The following is a 20,357-nucleotide window of genomic DNA, read 5'->3' as shown; positions in this document are numbered from 1 at the left end:
CAAAATGTATGAATTACATGTACTAAAATATGAAGAAAAAAATCAAATCAAATATAAACCCATAACCTGAGAATTTTTACAGCTTTTGTTTTATATATATCTATATATGTGTCTATATCTAAATTGTGAATTAACGAAAATACACCCAAAATAACGGTGCTTTTACACCCATATTCTGAAAAACTATACACCCAACCAGTTATCCCCTGCTGCTGGTACCCTGAACTGATAACTCATAACGTGTCCTTGATATTGGCTGCAATTTGAATGCGCCGCTGATGCAGCATCAAACAGGTTTATCTGAAATATAACACACACACATTACCTAAACTATTAACGAGAAAAATAAACTCAATCGCCACAAATTTAAAGAACATTACTTTTACCTCGCTTAAAACTTTCGTCTTCTTCTTCTTTGTGGCATTTGCGATCTGTTTCTCCAGCTTTGAACCTAGCCTGTTTTTTGGACGTCCTCTTGTTCGAATCCTTGGCGGGCTTTGAAGCTCGTTAACGGATTCCAAGTTGGCGTCTTCGTGGGATAAAGAAGATGTCCCCTTCCTTTTGGCTTTTAATGCTTCCATCTCGGCCATGACGTTATCGTACGCGCGGTGCAGAATTGCAGTCAGCTCCTCCGATTCGGAGGCAAATTCGCATATATTTTGCGAACGAAAAACCAATTGGTCGAACCTCTTGCTTCTTGGCTCCATTAGTGGCTCGTCGTGGCTGCTCTTGATGTGTGTGTGTCGCCTCTTTACCTTCTTGCTCCATCGTTCCAGTATGTATCTCGGTGACACTTGGCTTACTTGTTCGAAGCTTAACACGCTTAGTGCGTGACGGCACAGTATCCCTCTCGACTCGAATAATAAGCAATGGCATTTTACCTCGGCTGCAACCGAGTCGTAAGTAACCACGAACTTGTTGAATATTGAGCTGGAAACTTGTTCTCCGACTTCGTATACTGAATAGCCTAGAGCGGAATTCTTCAGTCTGGTGATGCAATTCGCCTTTCCTCTGAATTGCGCTTGGACTTCCCTAAACTTTGCGTGAGTGTATGCATCTTGAAACTGAGCTTCAATGCAGGATTTCGTTGCACACGGTATGACCGTATGAAAATCTGCAGCATCTGATTCTCTCTCTGCTTGCTCCCTGCTTCCGAGGCAATTATCGTATTGTTTGACGAACTGAATAAGCGAGCTGTTCCGGGTGATATACTTGTTAAAAAATGAATGCATGCTCTCGCTCCTTTGTGTGCTTCTCATCCCTGCCCAGAAATGGTGATCCAGATAGATAGGAACCCATATGTGACGGTCTTCGTACAGATCTGCATAATACACCCAAAGACAGTCTATAAATACACCCGAGAAAATATGTAACTTACACCTCTGATGCAGATTTTAAAAAGACATTACCTGAAAGCCACTTGTTGTCCCCAAGACCAAAATTCAGCAGAAAATCGTTCCAATTCCTATCGAATGAGTCTTTGCTTTGAGAGTTCCAAACAACTTGGCTCATTTCTTGTTCGATATCGGCATGTCCCTTGTACCCGTTTAATTTGCTTGGAATCTTCTTCATGATGTGCCAAATGCACCAGCGGTGAACTGTTGTTGGCATACAGGCCTCTAAAGCCCTTTTCATGGATGCGCACTGATCGGTGAGAAACCCTTTCGGAGCGTTTCCTCCCATGCAACGAATCCAGCTTTGAAATAACCATTTGAATGATTCAATTTCTTCATTCTTCATCAAAGAGCATCCGAGAAGTGTTGATTGACCGTGGTGATTCACCCCGACAAAAGAACCACAGACCAAATTATACCTGAAACAAATTACCATGGTCCAGAATGCAAAATCATTAGCTACACCCTAACAAATGCTTCGCATACACCCAATGAAACAGCCAATATACACCTCTACTGCGGATTCGTAAAAATAAATTAATTTGGCATCATAAACAGGGACAGTTTGTTACCTGTTTGTGTTGTAGGTGGTGTCGAATGAAATGACGTCTCCGAAATACTCAAAGGCGGCTCTGCTTCTTGCATCGGCCCAAAAAGCCAGCTTAATCGATTGATCCTCTTCGAGTTGGAGCTCAAAAAAGAAATTCGGATTCTTCTCTTTCATTCTTAACAAATATTTCCCGAATTCCTTTGCATCTTCTTGTTCGGAAACATTCCGCACTTCCCTGGTAATGTAATTCCTCACGTCCTTTTCGATAAAATTTAACTCGCGGTGACCCCCGGCAGCCGCAACAAATGATTGGTAGGTTTTGCTTGGTCTGATACCGGCCTCCTCGTTATTCTCTATCGTACGACGAATGGACATGCTTAGTTCCCTGTGCTGTTTGAGCATCTCTGCTTTGCTTGGACAGCAGGGGTGTGAATGATCCAGCACAACCTTTGAAATGATCCAAGCACCGACATCCTTCAATGTGTGTATATAAATTCTTGCAGGACAGTTTAGACCGGCTGTCGGATTGGTCTTCTCGGCCGGAGATATTTTAGATTTCCATTTTCCCTCTCTGCTACATGTAATCAGTTGGTTCTTAATCTCGTTTCCCTTCCTATTTGTGCACCGAACTCTTGTAGAGAAACCTGCAGCCTTGGCGTAGTTCCTGTAAAATTTTCCAGCATCTTCAAGGGTAGTAAAGGTCATTCCAACCTTTGGAACAAGCTCGTCATCAACAACTGAGACAGGCTGCAAAAGACACCGTGTCAGAACTGTAAATACACCCATAGATATGATTCAAATACACCCAATCATGTCTAATACGATACACCCTAACCGCAACAACTCAACTACAGAATGACTTTTAAAGCAATAAACTGTAAATACACAGCATGCAGATATAATACAGTTCTAAAAACACACCTAATCATGTCTGTTATAATACAGCTGAACAACAACAAGTAAATTAAAATAACAAAAAACCAGTAAAGTGTAGATACACCCACACTTCTAGCTAAAGTACACCCAAACAAGAATTGATCTACACCCGAGCGTCTGCTACAAATTCCAAGTAATTAATCACAACTAATACATTGAATCGACAGATTCACGTAAACGTGTTACTTTCACAGTAATGTTCAGCAATTTTTCAACTACACAATGCTATACAAATTACTGAAAGAAATTTCATACTAATCCTATGTAAATCAAACCTCAGGGACTTCGTTAGATTCTGACTCATAATCCACTTCGCCTGCATTCAGATGACAATCTGAGGTTGTATGATCCATTATCTTCAAAACGAGATCAAACTTTGATTTCGAAAAACAACAAATCAAAAATAGAAAACGAAGATGGAGTTGCAGAGAGAGACAAAGGTAACCTAAACGAAGAAGATGCTAGTGAGAAAAGGAGAAGAAAAGAACAATGGAGAAGAAGGAGGGTAAACGCGGGAGAAGAAGAAGAACGAAATCTCAAAATAACGAAAACGAAAAGGGAAAGAAATATTTTAAATCTGGTAGTTAGATATACGCGCGATATTATATAGCGCGTGTAATCAACGTACCTGAAGCAGCGCGTATTTTGATCTTATTGTTTAATGAACTTGTATGGCATACAAGCCATTAGGGCTTGTATGCAGAGCTTTTCCGTTTCTTTTAATGGTTAAATACTGGCCAACTTTTTAAAAAGTTGCTGACCCTACACTTTTCCTAATTAATTTTTTGTTTGACATTAGCACTTTTATGGAATGCAAACCTTCATAAAATTTACTAACTCCGATGATATAGATAAACTTGTTTCCCTTTTTGTTGTTTTGTTCTCTGCAAAAATAATCCAAGAGATAAATGCCGTCATTGCTTTTTCTTGACTTGGATTAAACTCCTAACAATGATATCGTTGGATATTAGTGGCTAAAACAAAAATAGTAGTAATTTTGAAAATAAACTAATAAAAGTGGTTATCAGAAAGAAAGAGGCAATGCAAGCTAGCTAGTTTCTAAGCAAAATTAAATAAAGTAAAGAAAAAAAATTTTAGAAAAATAACTAGCCTTGATAATTATTATTATATATACTAAAGGTAGGAAAAAATATTTTTTAAAATTGTTATGCAGAAAATTTATAAATTATAATACATATATATATATATATATAACTTAACTCAAAAGTATTATTTATATATTAAAATTAACTATTAAAATATATATAATATTTAATTTATTTTAATATATATTTATATTTTAATATATATTTTATATTAATAATTAATTTTAATATACACCTAACATAATTGAACTTAATTTTATATAATAACCAGGTATAATTATTTGCGTAACATTTTAAACAAAGAATAATGGATGCGGCAAACCATTTCTTGAAGGTTATATTCACGAGATTCCTTCTTGATATTTTTGAACATCTCCTTTATGTGATATAATAACAAATCCAGCAAGCACCTTAGTAATTATAAAACAAGTAAAAAATATTAAACTAATTCGACCATTATTAAAAATCGAATTAGTTTGATAATAAAACTATTTAAAATGAGTAATTCATCTCTTGGATAATTTTATTAAATTAATTTAATCTTTAATAAAAATTAAATAAATTTATATATTTTTATAATAAAAAAAGATATTTAATATATCCTTAATAAAAAGAAACACAGAGAATAAAAGAAGAAAAAGAAGCGACCATATCACATTGTTTATGCAAGCTGGCTTTCTTTCTCTTTAGTACTTTAGTGCAACCCAAGATCAGATTATAAAAAAAAGAAAAAGATTTTATGTGTTTAGTTTTCTTGTTATTTTTACTGTTGGTATTACATTATTTATATACAAAAATTAGTCACTGATATATTTGTGTATATAAATTAATATATATGTCGTTCAATTTATTTTTAATGTAAATTTATATTTTAACATATATTTTATATTAATAATTAATTTTAATGGTTGCTCTTAATATACACTTAATATGATTACTAATGTATAAAGTAAGTAAGGCATAGCAATTCACACTTGCATTCACAAACACTCAAAATTTATTGATTTTTTTTTGTGACTAAAAATTTATTGATTTAATATTCTGCAGAATATCTTATTTGAATACAATTAAAATAAATGATCATTTTTGATATATCAACCAAGAATATTTTATAAACATGAAGTCATCTGCAATCAAAATAATCAAAAGTCTTTATAACATTATAATCAATTTGTTATGGCTTATATATGAAGTATGGTTGTGACCTAAAATATGATGGCATGATTGTTAATTAAAAGTAATGTTAGCTGACAATGAAATCAATTAATTTAGGTTAGTTTCGCTAGTTTATTTAAATAGTTGTAGAGAGTTCTAATTCTATTTTACGTGTATAATAATTTATTGGTTAACGTAAATTTTTAAATATAATTTAGATTCGTGAAGTAAGGAAATGATCCATGCTTAGATCCATGGCCATGAACATAACTAACATACTCATAGTCATCATCAATAATCTCATACATATATACATCTTAGCTCACAATTATGAATGGAATAACATTGAATCTGTTCCTTGGTCACTAAGCTTCCAATTTATATTACACAAGAAAAGGACAACTATGCATGCAATCCATTAATTGATTTGTGTTTTTTTGGTATTTTTATTTTTTATAATTTTATGAAAAAGAAAATAATAAAAAAATTGTTTTAATTCAGTATTGATAATATGATGATTTGGTTCTCAATAAGCTAGAGGATGAAGTTTTTTTATAGAGCATGTTCTTTATACAATATTATATGTTTGTTTGATCCATTCCAAAAATAGATAGAATTAAGAAAAAATATTATTATTTTTTTAATGTATCTTTCTTGTTATCTTTATCTTTATTGATTATTACATTAGTTTGAGAAATTTGCAGACTCTATCAGCACAAAGCACTGCAGCAAAATGCTAATACTAGAGACATGAGAGACAAGACAAAAATAATGTTTATGTTGTGGAACATTTAGAATTTCTGTTTGAGTATCTGTACTCTTATAGTTTAACTTCTTTGTTATATTATTTTTCTCTTTTGGCACCCATTACTATTTTTTTTCTTTGGTTGTCACAATGCAAGTTAGAAAAGCATATCTGAATATTATTTGCTTAAACATATTTTTTTAGGAACAAGTATGACAAAAGGTAGTAGAACCAAACATACTATATGACATTCTCACTTCTTCTCAGTATCTCTCTGTAAGACAAAATATATCATTAAGTATACAAAAATAATTAATAAAAAGCTAGATTGCTCTCAGGTTTTTTGGTTTAGGATTGTGACTTCTTGAACTTCAGTGCATCAAAGCGAGCTGCAAGTTCGTCGTAATCTGGCAATTTTGGATGGACACGGACACTGCTGTCCTGTTTAAGGAAAGATGAAGGAACAGATGGTGGTGGCCTCTTAGGTGGCAGAGTTGAAGGAGGTTCTTCCACTTCAATTTCTTCATCGCAGTCGGATTCATCAAACTTAATATCTGAATGTCGTGCGAAAGTTGGATGGTAGCTGTGCCTCCTATAATCATTTCCACCGCCATACATTTCAGTAGGGGATGAATAATCTTCATCTTTCTTCTGTTCGGACCTCGGTAAGCTCTTTGACCTATACATTTTCTCCTCAATTGTTGATTGATGAACCATATTATTTGAGTTATCCAACTTGTTATTGTAAACGTATGGTTTAGGAGCTTCATTGTTATGGTCTTTCATAGCCATGTAAGCAGCAACTTCGGCCGCGGCAATTGCTTTCTTAGCTGATTCGGCAGCTGCCTCAGCAGCAGCCTTAGAATCCTCGAAATGCATGTCACCACTGCCTTTTTCACCACCTGATAATCTGAAAAATAGCAGAAAATCTTATTAGAAAACAATATTACACAAAAAATGATCTTATAAATATAAATGGCAGGATATAACTCGGTTTTCACCTAGTAATTGGCTTGTTTGATTCAGAGGACACATTTGTTGTAGGTATGACTGCTGGAAAGCTGCTTGCACTAACGAATGTTTTTGGCCCTTCCTATAGACACAAAAAGTAGTTAAATTAGCCATGAAAATTTTGATTTGATAAAACATATTTTAGACAAATGAAAAATCAAGAGACAGAGCTTATTACTATGAGCTCTTCTGGAGGCTTCAGAAGTTCTTTTTCAGACTCTGCAGTATCCCATTCTACTTGATGCTCCTTAGCTATTTCCTTTAATACTTTCAACTTTAATTCGCCGGCAGGTGTTCGCACTGAGAGCTTGTCGATTAACTAAAAGATACAGCAATTCAAAAGCATAAAGGTCAGTAGTGAATTAATATACATAAGTTATCCGAAGAATACAGATGAATGCAGCAAGTAAAGTTCTACCTGACGATTTACGCCACAGCTAGGTCTAAGATCAGTAGCTGCCGACACGAAATCCTTTCCGTATTTCTTCTCAAAGATATTCTTCAGCGACACGAGTTCTGGAATTTCAGAGCACCTTGGCGCTGCAAATATTAAACTAGCAATTCCTTCTTTCAAATCTGCTGGACAGTCCCTGAAAATAATTACGATTTGGACATTCAATTAGGTTAATACTATTGAGAAGACAACAACAAAAAAAGGTACTCCTATATATACTTCACCTTTGCTTTGAAATGATTGAGAGTCTGGAAACTACTAATTCACAGAAGAGCTCAATGAACTCATTTGCAGCCAAAATATTTTGCTCTCTCATCACATGCTCAACCTACAAATTTACAACAATGACATTAGAACCCTAACTTAAATAATGCCATCTGAGAATGCAAATTCATCCAGAAACATCAAAGCTACTTTCATTAATGAGTAATGCAATTCACAAGTGGCACAGCTAGATGCTAACTGTAATCATTGGAAATGAATCAAAACAAAGTATCTAAGCTAGTTACTATATAATTATGGATCAAAGCATCTTCAAGATTGACAAATTTTTACTAAATCTCGAATTTCTCATGGTAAGAGTCACACAATTACTGAATATAACTAATTTCTCTAATGACATAACAAGTGCACTAAAACCTAATCACTATCTAAAATTAAAAAAAAAAAACAGAGGAAGTAAGAACTGAACGTACTCGAATGCGAGCAGTGGCATCTTGACCCGAGTGGAGGAGCATGGCAATGTCGCGCCTCATCTGCCTGACGACAACCTCCCGCTTGTTACGGAGGAGCTTGATTCTGGCAACCGCCATCTTGGCTGCAGTCTTGCATTTGGAGGTGTTGAAGCCTAAGCCAAGGAGGGCGAGCGTGAGCTTCACTGCCCTCCTGGCGCGGGAGGCTGCACCTATTATCCCAGTAGTCGTCATGCTAACTGCTCAACACTCAATGCGCGAGCTATGCTTTGGTGGTTTAAGGAGAAGGAAGTGAGCAATGAGAAATGCAACGGTACGCTGAAATAGTCTTTTCTATTTTTTTTATGCGAAATAGTTTATTTGTTTTGTGGGAAAATGTAGCCGTTATGGAAATACGGAAAGAATGGATTGGATTATTGATGATTGTGTTACTGGCTAGTTTCTAACTAGGATGGAATCCTATGCTGATGCTACCCACCGTGTGACACGTTTTCTATTTAGGGATTCGTGAACCTTACTAACTAAGCTTGAGTTAAGCTCCATCTAAGATCTTGGAATTATATTGATTTAGTCTCTGATATCAATTGCTATAATACACTATGTCTTTCATGTATTTTTTGTTATTGGAGCTCAAAATTCTTAATAATGTGGCCTATTTTTTTTGTCATGCTGGACATAGTCAAAGACGTTATATGTGTTTTGATACTAAATAAAGTTTTCTTCTTTTCTATTAAGCTTTACACACACAAAATCTCATCTATAACTCAGACAAGTAAAAAAACACATAATTTAGTACTCCAAAATAATATGAAATTTTAGTACTCTTTAATTGAGTATTTATAATGACATTTTACTTATTACAAAGTATTTATAAACAAGTGTGGAGGTTGTCAATCCCACGTATTAAAGTGAGGCTTAATTCTACTAAGCTTGTACTTCACCATCAAATATGATAATATATAATTGTTGCTTAAATAAATATTTATGTGAATGAAAAAAAATTAAAAATAAAATATATTAGAATTGTTTAAACAGTAAATCACAAAATTATTTGGTAGTAATAATTATTCTTTTTCATCATTTTACCACTATTTATTCTTGTGTGCTTTAATTTAAGAATTCCATTGAAAAAGAATATATCAATAATAAATTAATTTACGAAATGAACAACCATGGAAAATTTTTTAGAAAATACATATTTCTTTGGCAACCAAAATGAATTAGTATTTTTTTTTCCACAACATAAAAGATATTTACTATTGTGATGAAAAAGGCTGTGAAAATTATGTTTGGGCTGGGCTTGATCTAAAATATATCTTGGGCCACTAATTTAATAGCAGATGATTCTCGACAGGTTCATAACGAAACAAAGCTTAAGGCCCAAATATACTATCCATGCAATCCAAATTATTAACTAACCACAAAGCAGGTAGCAATTGATTTCTCAGCTACAAATTTTTAAATAGAATTCACATCGGCTACATATTAGTTATTGACCTACTGGATAAGAAGATAATGTGAAAAGAAAAATTAACTAACCACACAATCAAGTTGGGATTGTCTATTAGTTAGTTCATTAGTTTGCTTGAACAAGTATCTGAAGTTTAAATTTCGCCTTGTGCATACAGTAATCCATTGAGCAACAACAAATCTTTAAATGAACTTGAGAATACCATGAAAAACTAAAAAAATAAATTAACTACCCACAAATCCTATTTGCTTTATTATTTCACATTCTTATTTAATAAATATGTATAACAATAACAAATTTAAAATTAGTTAAGATGATAAGTTATATATCAAATATCTCTAAATTGTCATTATATATAGTAGATTTTGTAGGGAATACCATGTGTAATACAAAGAACAAAAAATAAAATAAAATAATAATGTATATCATACTCTTGTACACTTAAAAAATAAAGATCCATACTGCAGCCGGCACCAACTTATTAAATCACATATTTATAATTTTTGTATCAGATTCATATTCTTGCCAGTTAGACTTTAGACGTAGTTGAAATTACCTGTTTACAGTTAAGAGATGATACACACAATAAATATGATATTCTGCTATCACATTCTGATATTGATTCTCATCACTTTCATTCCAATATGTTTTTGTAAATTATTCAACACGAGTTACCACTTACCAGACTACTGAATAATTATTAATTGATCAATTAATAATAATAATAATAATAATAATAATAATAATAATAATAATAATAAGTCTGTGAACTATATGGTTAGGTGACCAGTATTGTTACCTCACCAACTTTGGGTAATGCCCATGACTCATATAAATCATAGTTTTCTAGCGCATTTTTATTAGAGAAAATATAAAATAGATCTTTAACCATTTTTTGTTTGAAGATATAATAAGTCTTTAATTAAAATTAAATAATTATATGTTTTTATTATTAAAAGAATGAAACACATAAGAAATCTATGAATATTTAATTTTAATCATTACATATTTTTTGCCAAAATAAAATAGCCAATAACCTATTGTTCTTTTCTCTTTAATTTAATTTATTATAGCCCATAAATTTTGTGGCAGGTCAGAATATGACACACTCTGTTATGTGTATTACATTGTTATTAGTTTAAGACACTTTTACCAAATGTATTATTAAAGATTCATTAGCCAAAATATTCAAGTAAAGTGAAAGGCGCTTTATAAAGTAAAGTGAAAAGCACTTGTAAATTTCTTTTTCAAATTATTATTATTATTATTATTATTATTATTAGGTTTAATTACTCTACTGGTCTCTATAGTTTTGCAAAATTTTCAATTAGGTCCCTATACTTTTTTTTCTTTTAATTGAGTCCTTGCACCAAAAATTTTTTTTAATTGGGTCTCTACACTTTTTTTTTTCTTTTATTTAGATTCCTGTACCAATTTTTTTTTAGTTGGGTCCCTATAAAATTAAGCCAATTACTACTAAGAGGGACTTAATTGAAAAAAAAAATTTTGGTACAGGGACCCAATTAAAAAAAAAAAAAAAGTATAAGAATCTAATTGAAAATTTCACGAAACTATAGGGACCAACAGAGTAATTAAACCTTATTATTATTATTATTTGGTTTACATACATAGAAAAAAGGGCTAGGAAAGATCACAATATTTGAGTGAACAAAACTTTGATTAACAAGCAGAGTATACAATATTGCTTCATCATTAATGGCACCTAACAACTACATATGTATCTATACATCTGGAAAAATATAATAATATGTTGAAGCAAACCTCCAAATATGCATAACTATATATATACTATACATGCCTAAAATTAAAAATATATTATGCTCAAGGAGAAATTATATTAAGAAAAGACACCCTAGTATTAATCAAGTGCTTAAACAAGCACTCTAACCCTTCTTCAATCCCTTGAATTCCTAATACCAAAGCTTCAAGGCTTCTATTTGTAGATTGAATCCTCTCACCCACTTCTTCTTTGTTCAAATTCTCCATAATAGTAAGTTCCAAGTTGCAAAGTGATAGATCCACTTTTTCAAGAGCATTAACATTCTCTTGTTGATTGTTGTTGCAAGAAATAAGAACACCCTTATGCACCAATCTTGACACAAATGCCCATTTAGTAGGCTTTGATTTCAAGATTGATGAAGAAAGGAACACAAAAAGTGATTGGAAAATTGAGCTTGTGATCAAACTTGATTCTCTAAGAACTCTTACCAATGCACAAAGATGGTTATCATCATCAAGATCCAAAGGAGGAGGAGGAAATGGCCCATCATCAATTTGCTTCAAAAAAAGCAAATTTTTTGTGCATTCTTTTCTAATGTTCCTTCTAAGGCTCCAATATGAAGAGATGTGTCCTTCAATGTCAAGATTTCCAATCTTTCTCCTCCTAAGTGAAGATTGAAGATCTTCAACACTTGATTTCATCAACATGATGGAATCCCTTGTTTTTCCCAATAGATCAAGGAACCTTAAGGGGCAATCCAAGAACTCATTCACCCATTTCTCATCTTTATGTTGACCTAATGCTTGTTGGGTCAATGGCAATTTCAAGAGATCTTCTATGCACTTATACAATTTACCAAGGCCTAATAGACCATAGCAAATTGTTTCAACCTTTGACAAAGATGATGATGATGATGATGAATCCCATGATTTAAGCTTGTTGAGCTCTTCTTCTACTTGAATTGTGCTTGGATGTGATCTAGTTGGTAAACTAATAGATCTAACACCATATTTGCTAGAATGTTTAAAGGTAGCCATGGTTGCCCTTTTCATGATAAAGGGTAACCAAATTTTGTGATGGACTCAATGCTATAATAATAATAATCCTCTTCTATTTATACCTATAGACATCTCAAGTGGGGAAAGGAGAGAAAGCCAAGGGTATCTTTCTGGCAATTGATGCTCATCTAATTTTGACCTAAATATATATTTTTTTATTCTTTCTAAAATGTAGGCCGTTTTAATCTTAATTCTTTTAAAAATTTTCTCTTAAATATATTTATTATTTTCTTCTTTTTTCAGCCCTTATCATTATAAATATAAAAAAAAAAAAACTTTATCTTCTTTTGTAGTTGCAAATTTTTAAACTTTTTCTAGATCTCTATATATTGCAACTTTGTACTATTAAATTTAGATGATAAAGACAAAAAATTATCAATAATAAAAAATAATCAATTAAAATTGGACCAAAATTAAAATCACACACTAACACACACACATACATATACATATATATATATATATATATATATATATATATATATATTATAAAATAAAAAAATAAAAATATTGAAAACATCAGAAATTATTTTTAATATGGAAATAAAGATAGTATTTTGGTTGAATATTAATATTTGAAGTGTATTACAGTATTGTAGAAATCATTTAAGACGCTTCTACATGTTTTAACACGCCTCCACGTATTGGCCAATATGCTGTCACGTGTCCAACACATCTCCCTACGTATTAGTCAAGATGTTGCTACGTGTCCAGCACGCCCCCACGTATTGCAACACACCCCTCACGTGTTGACTTCTCCTCTACAAATTCACCCATCTGTAATTACACTAAATAATTCTATTTCCAAAAAAACACATCAATATTTTTTCCATATAAGAAAAAATCAGCCTAAAAAGTAAAAACATATCTAATATTTGATATATAATTTATTAAACATGTGACATATGTAGGTACTAGGCAGTGTTTGGTTTTTTCTTTCCTGTGACGTGGGTTATGTTGTCACGTCTTCCACCAGCAATAGAACTATAGAAGCAAGCAAAGCATCACCCCAATATATATAAAATAAAATTGAAATACCTCAATTTTTGTTGTTACATATGGGGAAGGTGTACCTTACAAATTTTTTCCCTCCGTGTTTTATAGAAAGGAGACATTTAAAAACACCAATTCCTCTGTCCATGCCTTTGTATCTCTATAACTTCAATGAATCTAAGCAACAATTTATGGTACCTATGGTTTTTGTTCATGAAGGTCGGTTACCAATTTACCATTTAAGGATTCTGTTCCAAAGTTCTCTGCACTTAATCATAATTGATGGATATGAACAAATAATAATTCATGATTTTATATATATATATAGTGAACACAAATTATTAATTTTTTATATTATTGCACGAATAGTATGTATCATATAATTTTTGTTTTTAGAAAATTATTTTTTAATATTAATTGTTTTCTTTGCATGAGATCCTTTACAATAGATCGGCTAAAAATTTTTATTATGAAAGGTAAATGTGTGCAATTCAATTCTGTTGATAGTGTATGTGTTTTTATTTTGATATAAAAATCAGTAATTGGTAGGTCCGATTAATTTGTAAGTTAATTTTTAAATTTTTTTAAATATCAAATCGGAGGGTCCGATTTATTTGTTGTGATATATTTTTTAAAAAATGTATAAATCGGAGGGTCTGATTTTTGTTCCTAACAAATTGGATGGTCCAATTTTTTTTCCAAAAAAAATAAAAGAGTCCAATTTTTACATTTTAAATAAAAAAATTCTACATTTAAAAATAACATCTTTATAATTTATAATCCTAAAAAATATCATTTCTACCCCCAATATAAAAAATAATTTGCGCAATAGATCTCGCCGTGTGTGAATGAATAAAACCAATTCCTAACCAAATATTCTCTTTTATCTAAACTCCTAACCAATATTTTTAATATAAATTGCATGTGTCACACCACAAAAATTAAATATCATGAGTATATCACAATTCATTCTCTAAAAATAATTAAGAAAGATAGCTACCAATTTTGAATGGTCCAAAGTCCAAACTCTGCCGGCCTAAAAAATAGATTATAAAAATGAAATTTATATATATGATTGGAATAATATCTATCATAGCTATTTTCTATTTAATTGGTAAGCGATCAAAATATGTGTAGGGAACAAAATATTCTTGAATAGTATTTATGTGGAATAATATTGATAAATTATTTCATCACAAGGGGCGTGGTTATTTTACCAAAGAAAGAAGACTGACACATACATATATATGATTTGTCATATTAATACCATATTATTCCATGTGTTTCCTAAAGAAATAGCATGACTTCAAAAATATATATACTATACAGGGATGCCATATAAAGCATTATTTAATTAGGAGGCAGGCCTGCTTTGAAACACATCAAATTATAATTTTAAAATAATTCTAGAGAAATTGAAACCTCTACGAGTATATCCATGAACTACTAAGATGCATTATATCAAAGAAAAATATTGTATGTATATTAATAATCAGCTATTAAATAAATTAATTATTATCTGTATTTATATATGTATGTATTAATTTATATATTTTTTAATTATATAATTAGTTATTTAAATAATTTAATTTATTAAAATAATTAAACATTTTTCTAGTAGTATGATGGAAAAAATTATAGGGACAAAATATATATTATTACTAGAAAAATTATTTTTAGTATTTATTTATTTTGTTTTTAATAACAATAGCTACTAATATATTTATAGGTAATTAGACAGTAACCATTTTATACTTTGTGGCTAAAAGGTTTTAACGGCAATTATATAATTGTCAATAAAGATTTTTTTAGTGGTCGCAAAAAATACATGATTGTCTAATATATAATAATAACGATAAATATATAATTGTCACAAAAACATAAATTAAGACATATATTATTACCACTAAAAATTTGTCATTAAAAATGAATTATAATGTATTTTTATATAATAATTAATAGCTAATTTTTTATACAAGTAACCAATAACATGATTATTAAAGATACATATAATAATTTGACTTACTGAACAAAACCTAGGAACATAAACGCATTTAACTTGCAAAACAAATTAAATAACCTAGGAACATACATGAACGCATTTAGCATTTGTTGATGATAAAGTCTTTTTCTTCTTTCATTTCTTATGGACATAAATATAAGCCATATGCCCATATATACATACAAGATGCTTTTCTATAAAGAAAAGTAGGAGTGGTACATTGTTGAAATTATAGACATGAAAAAAGACATGTGAAGTTCCCATTAATCAAGGAATACTTTTCTTGCACTGAACGGTGGAACAATATACATAATTAAGCCTTTATCTTTTTCTCATTATATATATATATAAGTTTTTAAAACCTTTATCTTTCTTGATATTCAAGGTCATGGCATAGTTCACTCACAGGTCAACACGTGTAGTTCAGACCATACTCCTTTGCATCACTTTTGATGACTATGTCCTGAAGGCAGAACTCTAAATTTGTCATTTTTGCAACCAACTAAATAAAAAATAAAAATAACCAACTGGTTAGTCGAGTAATCAGCTCACTCGTCCGCTTAAGAAAGTGTTCAGAGTTCGAATCTTATTTTATATATGGAGCAAATCATTGGCCAATGATAAACTCTTAAATAAAATTTAAATTCACAACCGATTAATCTTTGATCTATCAAACTAAGAGATACCGTAAACAACTAAAAAATAAAAATAGGTAAACGAATAAATAAAATGAATCCTATTATGATTCATGACTCCTAACAAAATGTTCATAAATAATTAAGAGGTGAACATAAATACAAGATTTGATTAGTTATTGTAAATCAAAGCTAAGGCATCTATTTAAAAAGTTTTGTATAATAATAATCACACTTGAATGCACCCTTGTGAATAAATAAAAAAATGAAAAAAAAAGTATGTCTAAGAAGTTTTAACTTACAATGAATCAAATTACATGACTAATAATTTTATAACCAATATAAAAAATAAGAAAATTAATTAATGAATAAATATTTTTTCTTTTAGTGACAAAATAAAATTGTTTATTACAAACTAAAAAAAATGCTAATTACTTAGACTTTTTCCATTTGAATAGCCACTTTTCAAAAGCTTAAAATATAAAATTAATTAATATACGTGTACTAAAATCAATTATCAAAAATCAACTATCATCAGTATAAAATATATATTAAAAATAAATAAAATCATAAATATATTTATACGTAAATATATATTAGTAACAAATTTCAGTAACAGATTTTGGTATACGAATAATATTTTTATTAGATGTATGTGAAAAAAAATAAATAATAAAATTAAGTATATGGCATTTTGAAACCACAACATAGGATATAACAATAAGCTTCTTCTTTGCATTTGATTTCTAACCTTTGAATTATACAAATTTACAAAAAACTAAGGTAAGAAAATTTCAAATCCTCAGCATATCCCTAAAACTTGGATGTCTAATAGGATTTAGAGACAAAATTACATTGCTAACTAATAAGAAAACTCTATTGAGAGATCATATTCAAAAGGGAGGCTCTAGTCTTAATCAAGTTCCTAAATGTGCTATCCAAATTATTATCAAGGCTTTCTAGAACATTCTCCAAAGCCCCCAACTTTTCATGTGCTATATGCATCTTCTCACCATTATTAATCCCTTCAATTAAAAGGGTACTTAGAGATGCTTCCACACATTGCAACTCATTGACATTTTGTGAGTTATCTTCATCACAAGCTATGACCCCTTTGTGCAAAAGTTTTGCCACCATCAACCATTTGGTTGACTTTGACTTTGACTTTGACTTTGACATATTGAAGAAAGACAATAGTAATTGGAACACAAACAAGTTCATTAGTATCACTTCCCTAAGAACCCTAACCACAGCACCAAAGTGGTCACCAAGATTCAAAATTGGTGACACCCCAAAATTGCTATCCATATGCTTCAAATTTGTGATTACCTTCTTGGAATTCTTCTTCATCTTCTTGGTGAATAAATTGTACTCAAGCACACTTTTCTCAACACTTGAGTCTCCTTTTCTTCTTCTTAGAGAAGAATGAAGGGATTGAACATTCTCCTTAATTTGTAGAATAATGTCTCTTGTGATGCCACAAATGTCCAAAACCCTAATTGAACCATCCAAGACCTCTTCAAAATATTTCTCATCACCACCTTGGTTTTGAGAAATCACATGTTGTGTTGATGCCATGTTGAGAAATGCATCCAATGAGAGGTACAAATCTTGAAGCAAGGAAAAGCCAATGGCAATTGACTTAGATGTTGATGTTGATGTTGCTTCCCATGTCTTGAGCTTGATGAGTTCTTCATCAACTCTAATAGTGCTTGGATGAGATCTTGATGGCAAACTAATGGAACGAAGTTGATACTTGCTTGCCATGGTTTTGTTCTTTTTTTTTTTCTTTTTAGTTTCCCTCTAATATTGTAATGGAAGCTCAACTTTGGTGTGCTATTACCAATCCTTGAGTCTTCTTATTTATATAGGTATTAAATATTATCCATTTTCCATTCAACTCCCATAAGGTTAAATTAAATAACAATTAATTAAAAAAAACAGAAATTTTAACACTTAAATTTTCACAATTTGCCAACACTAAAAGGAAAATCTTTATTCATTTACACACCAACATACCGGGGTGTTCGCGGTGCGGTTTGGATCGGTTTTGAGTTGAAAATTCATCCGATCCGAACACTAATTTTACTTGCGATGTCGTTTGGATTGGATGCTTTTTTTAAAAAAATTCTGATCCGATCCAATCCAATTTCAAGCGGTTTGGATTGGATTGGATTTGCGGTTTTATAAATTAAAAAAATTAAATACATATAACAAGTCTCAACATCAAATTTTAAATAATCAACAATGACATAACAAGTCTCAACAATATATTAAAAAGCCAACGATAACATAAAATATTTATTAAAATGTAAATAATAATACATGAATAATATAAAAATGTAAAAAAAATTGAACATGTTATAAGTATAATTGTAAATATAATAATAAAATAATAATATTATAACACATTGTGCGGTTTGGATTGGATTAGATCGGTTATGAAAAGTAGATCCGAAATTCAATCCGATCCAGCGGTTTGCAAAAAATAGAATCCAATCAAATCCAAATTAATGCAGTTTTAATCGGTTTTTGATTTAGATTGGATTGAATGAGCGGTTTAATTTGGATCGGCTTGGATTTGAACACCTCTATCAATATATATACAATCCTTTTAACTATTTAATAAAATTTAAAATTAATAAATGCTATTTTCCTAAGTGTTCAAATAGTAAATATCATATCTCATCATATAAGTAAAAGCATTTTTTTTTTTTGAAAAAAAGGTTAGCTATAGCAAAATTAAACATCACCCAATTTAATCTAAGTGGGGAGCATGTGATACCCGCATGGGTCTCCCTACAATTTTGGTTTATTTGTCACATCTTTCCCAACATTATGCTCTATTATAGGTGATGTAACACAATCATAGATAGGCCACAAGGGTATATAGTTACAAATTACAACTCATAGCAAGTGTTAAATTAATGTTTTTGAACCTTGGGTTGTATACTTGGCTTCTTCTCCGTGTGTTGGTAAACACAACTCATTACTCATCCCCTAAGCTTGCCTCCTATGTTGCCACATTACCCTATTCATTTCAAATTATAAAATAGTTTAATTTTGATGTATTCACAGTATAAAATATTTTACATAGTCGTACAATCACATTTGTTTTTTTATAATTATTCATACAATTAATATAAAAGATAGTTATTTTTACTAATATGATGTTATGTATTAGATACACGTATAAAATTATTTTATATCGACAATACACTAAAATTAAATTCATTATAAAATGGGGTGCCCTTAATTTTCTTTGTTTGATTTGTCTCAAATTGAAGGAGCTTCAACCGCAAACATGGATTATTAAAGAAATGTATGTTATTTGCATAGGTTGAGATCCACAATTATTTGAGTTATAGATAAGCTACTTAGAATCCCAAGAACCAAGGGTCAATTATATTTAAACAAAGATTAAACTAATATGTGCACGAGTGGCATGTATTAATACTAATGTTTATGTATGTATATGTTACCGTTAAATATGATACTAAGTTGCTAAGAATGCTTTGTATAAATGACGTGCTAATAGGGAGAGAATCTTTCATATTTTTTCCCCCTTTCTGATCTCTTAATTATTGGTAATATATATTGACGCGTGTTTGCAAAAGTAACTAGTTGATATTTTGTGAAAGATTTGATTCGTTAGGTTTATGGCATGTGGCTACGCTGTGCTGCTTAGTCATTCACCTAGTTGTGTATATGTGGCTTGATCTCCTTATTTGGTATAATCTATATTTTTATTATTATTACAACAATAGATATGATGGTAATATTAACAAAATCTTAGATAACTAGTCTTTTGGTGTGTTAGTTTACAATATAGTGTGCATAGGTCAGGTGAAATCGGGTCTAATGTGATTTAGATTTAACTCGAAATATATATCGCGTTTATTTATTAGACTCGAATATGGTCCTAAACCCGATGAAACTTATACATTTTTGGACCACAATTATACAGATAAAAATTGGGTGAAAATCAGGCCGTTAACATTATATTATCTTTGATATCTTCTTATAAGTTAGGATGTAAAAATATCCAAATTTCTAAGACTCTAACTATTATTTGATATGATAAAATTCATGTAAAAAAATATAATAAAAACCAACTCTTCTCTGAAATTAAAGTATAACCATAATCAATACTAATATTGTCTAATAATACCAAATATTTAAATTAATACAAATAATACAATATTATGCATTAGTCTAAAATTTTATGTATTTTAAACACAAAACATTAATTTATAGTCTAATAATAACTAATAAAACAAAATATTAAGGTTTATAATATTTAAATTCCACATAAAAATAGTCATCATCCATCACTAATAACATAAAATATTAATTGTGTATGATGATTGGACCACCAGATCGAATTTGAATAACCCAAATTATGATCCGAACC

The 20,357-nt window shown here is 30.6% G+C and overlaps 3 protein-coding genes across 3 annotated transcripts; all 3 read right to left on the bottom strand.

Moving 5' to 3' along the window:
* Positions 1–183: 183 nt before the first annotated feature.
* On the bottom strand, positions 184–1,683 carry LOC140178074 (protein FAR-RED IMPAIRED RESPONSE 1-like). The gene is made up of 3 exons (XM_072213193.1): positions 1,410–1,683; positions 387–1,321; positions 184–300 (listed from the first exon to the last, which is right to left on the bottom strand). Exons 1-3 carry the CDS (start codon positions 1,681–1,683, stop codon positions 184–186), a joined length of 1,326 nt encoding a protein of 441 aa, XP_072069294.1.
* Positions 1,684–6,037: 4,354 nt separating this feature from the next.
* LOC112736194 (uncharacterized) lies at positions 6,038–8,458 on the bottom strand. The gene is made up of 6 exons (XM_025785542.3): positions 8,047–8,458; positions 7,576–7,679; positions 7,316–7,487; positions 7,076–7,216; positions 6,888–6,979; positions 6,038–6,796 (listed from the first exon to the last, which is right to left on the bottom strand). The coding sequence occupies exons 1-6, from the start codon at positions 8,275–8,277 to the stop codon at positions 6,235–6,237; spliced, it is 1,302 nt and encodes a 433-aa protein (XP_025641327.1). The 5' UTR covers positions 8,278–8,458; the 3' UTR covers positions 6,038–6,234.
* A 2,645-nt stretch (positions 8,459–11,103) lies between these two features.
* Positions 11,104–17,775, bottom strand: LOC112736193 (uncharacterized). Its single transcript, XM_072213182.1, has 2 exons — positions 16,828–17,775; positions 11,104–12,336 (listed from the first exon to the last, which is right to left on the bottom strand). Exons 1-2 carry the CDS (start codon positions 17,708–17,710, stop codon positions 11,357–11,359), a joined length of 1,863 nt encoding a protein of 620 aa, XP_072069283.1. The 5' UTR covers positions 17,711–17,775; the 3' UTR covers positions 11,104–11,356.
* Between the last annotated feature and the right edge of the window lie 2,582 nt (positions 17,776–20,357).

Source organism: Arachis hypogaea, chromosome 13, assembly GCF_003086295.3.
Source record: "Arachis hypogaea cultivar Tifrunner chromosome 13, arahy.Tifrunner.gnm2.J5K5, whole genome shotgun sequence".
Lineage (NCBI taxonomy): Eukaryota > Viridiplantae > Streptophyta > Magnoliopsida > Fabales > Fabaceae > Arachis > Arachis hypogaea.
The sequence above is the reverse complement of the archived record's forward strand: the minus strand, read 5'-3'. Positions and strand labels throughout refer to the sequence as shown.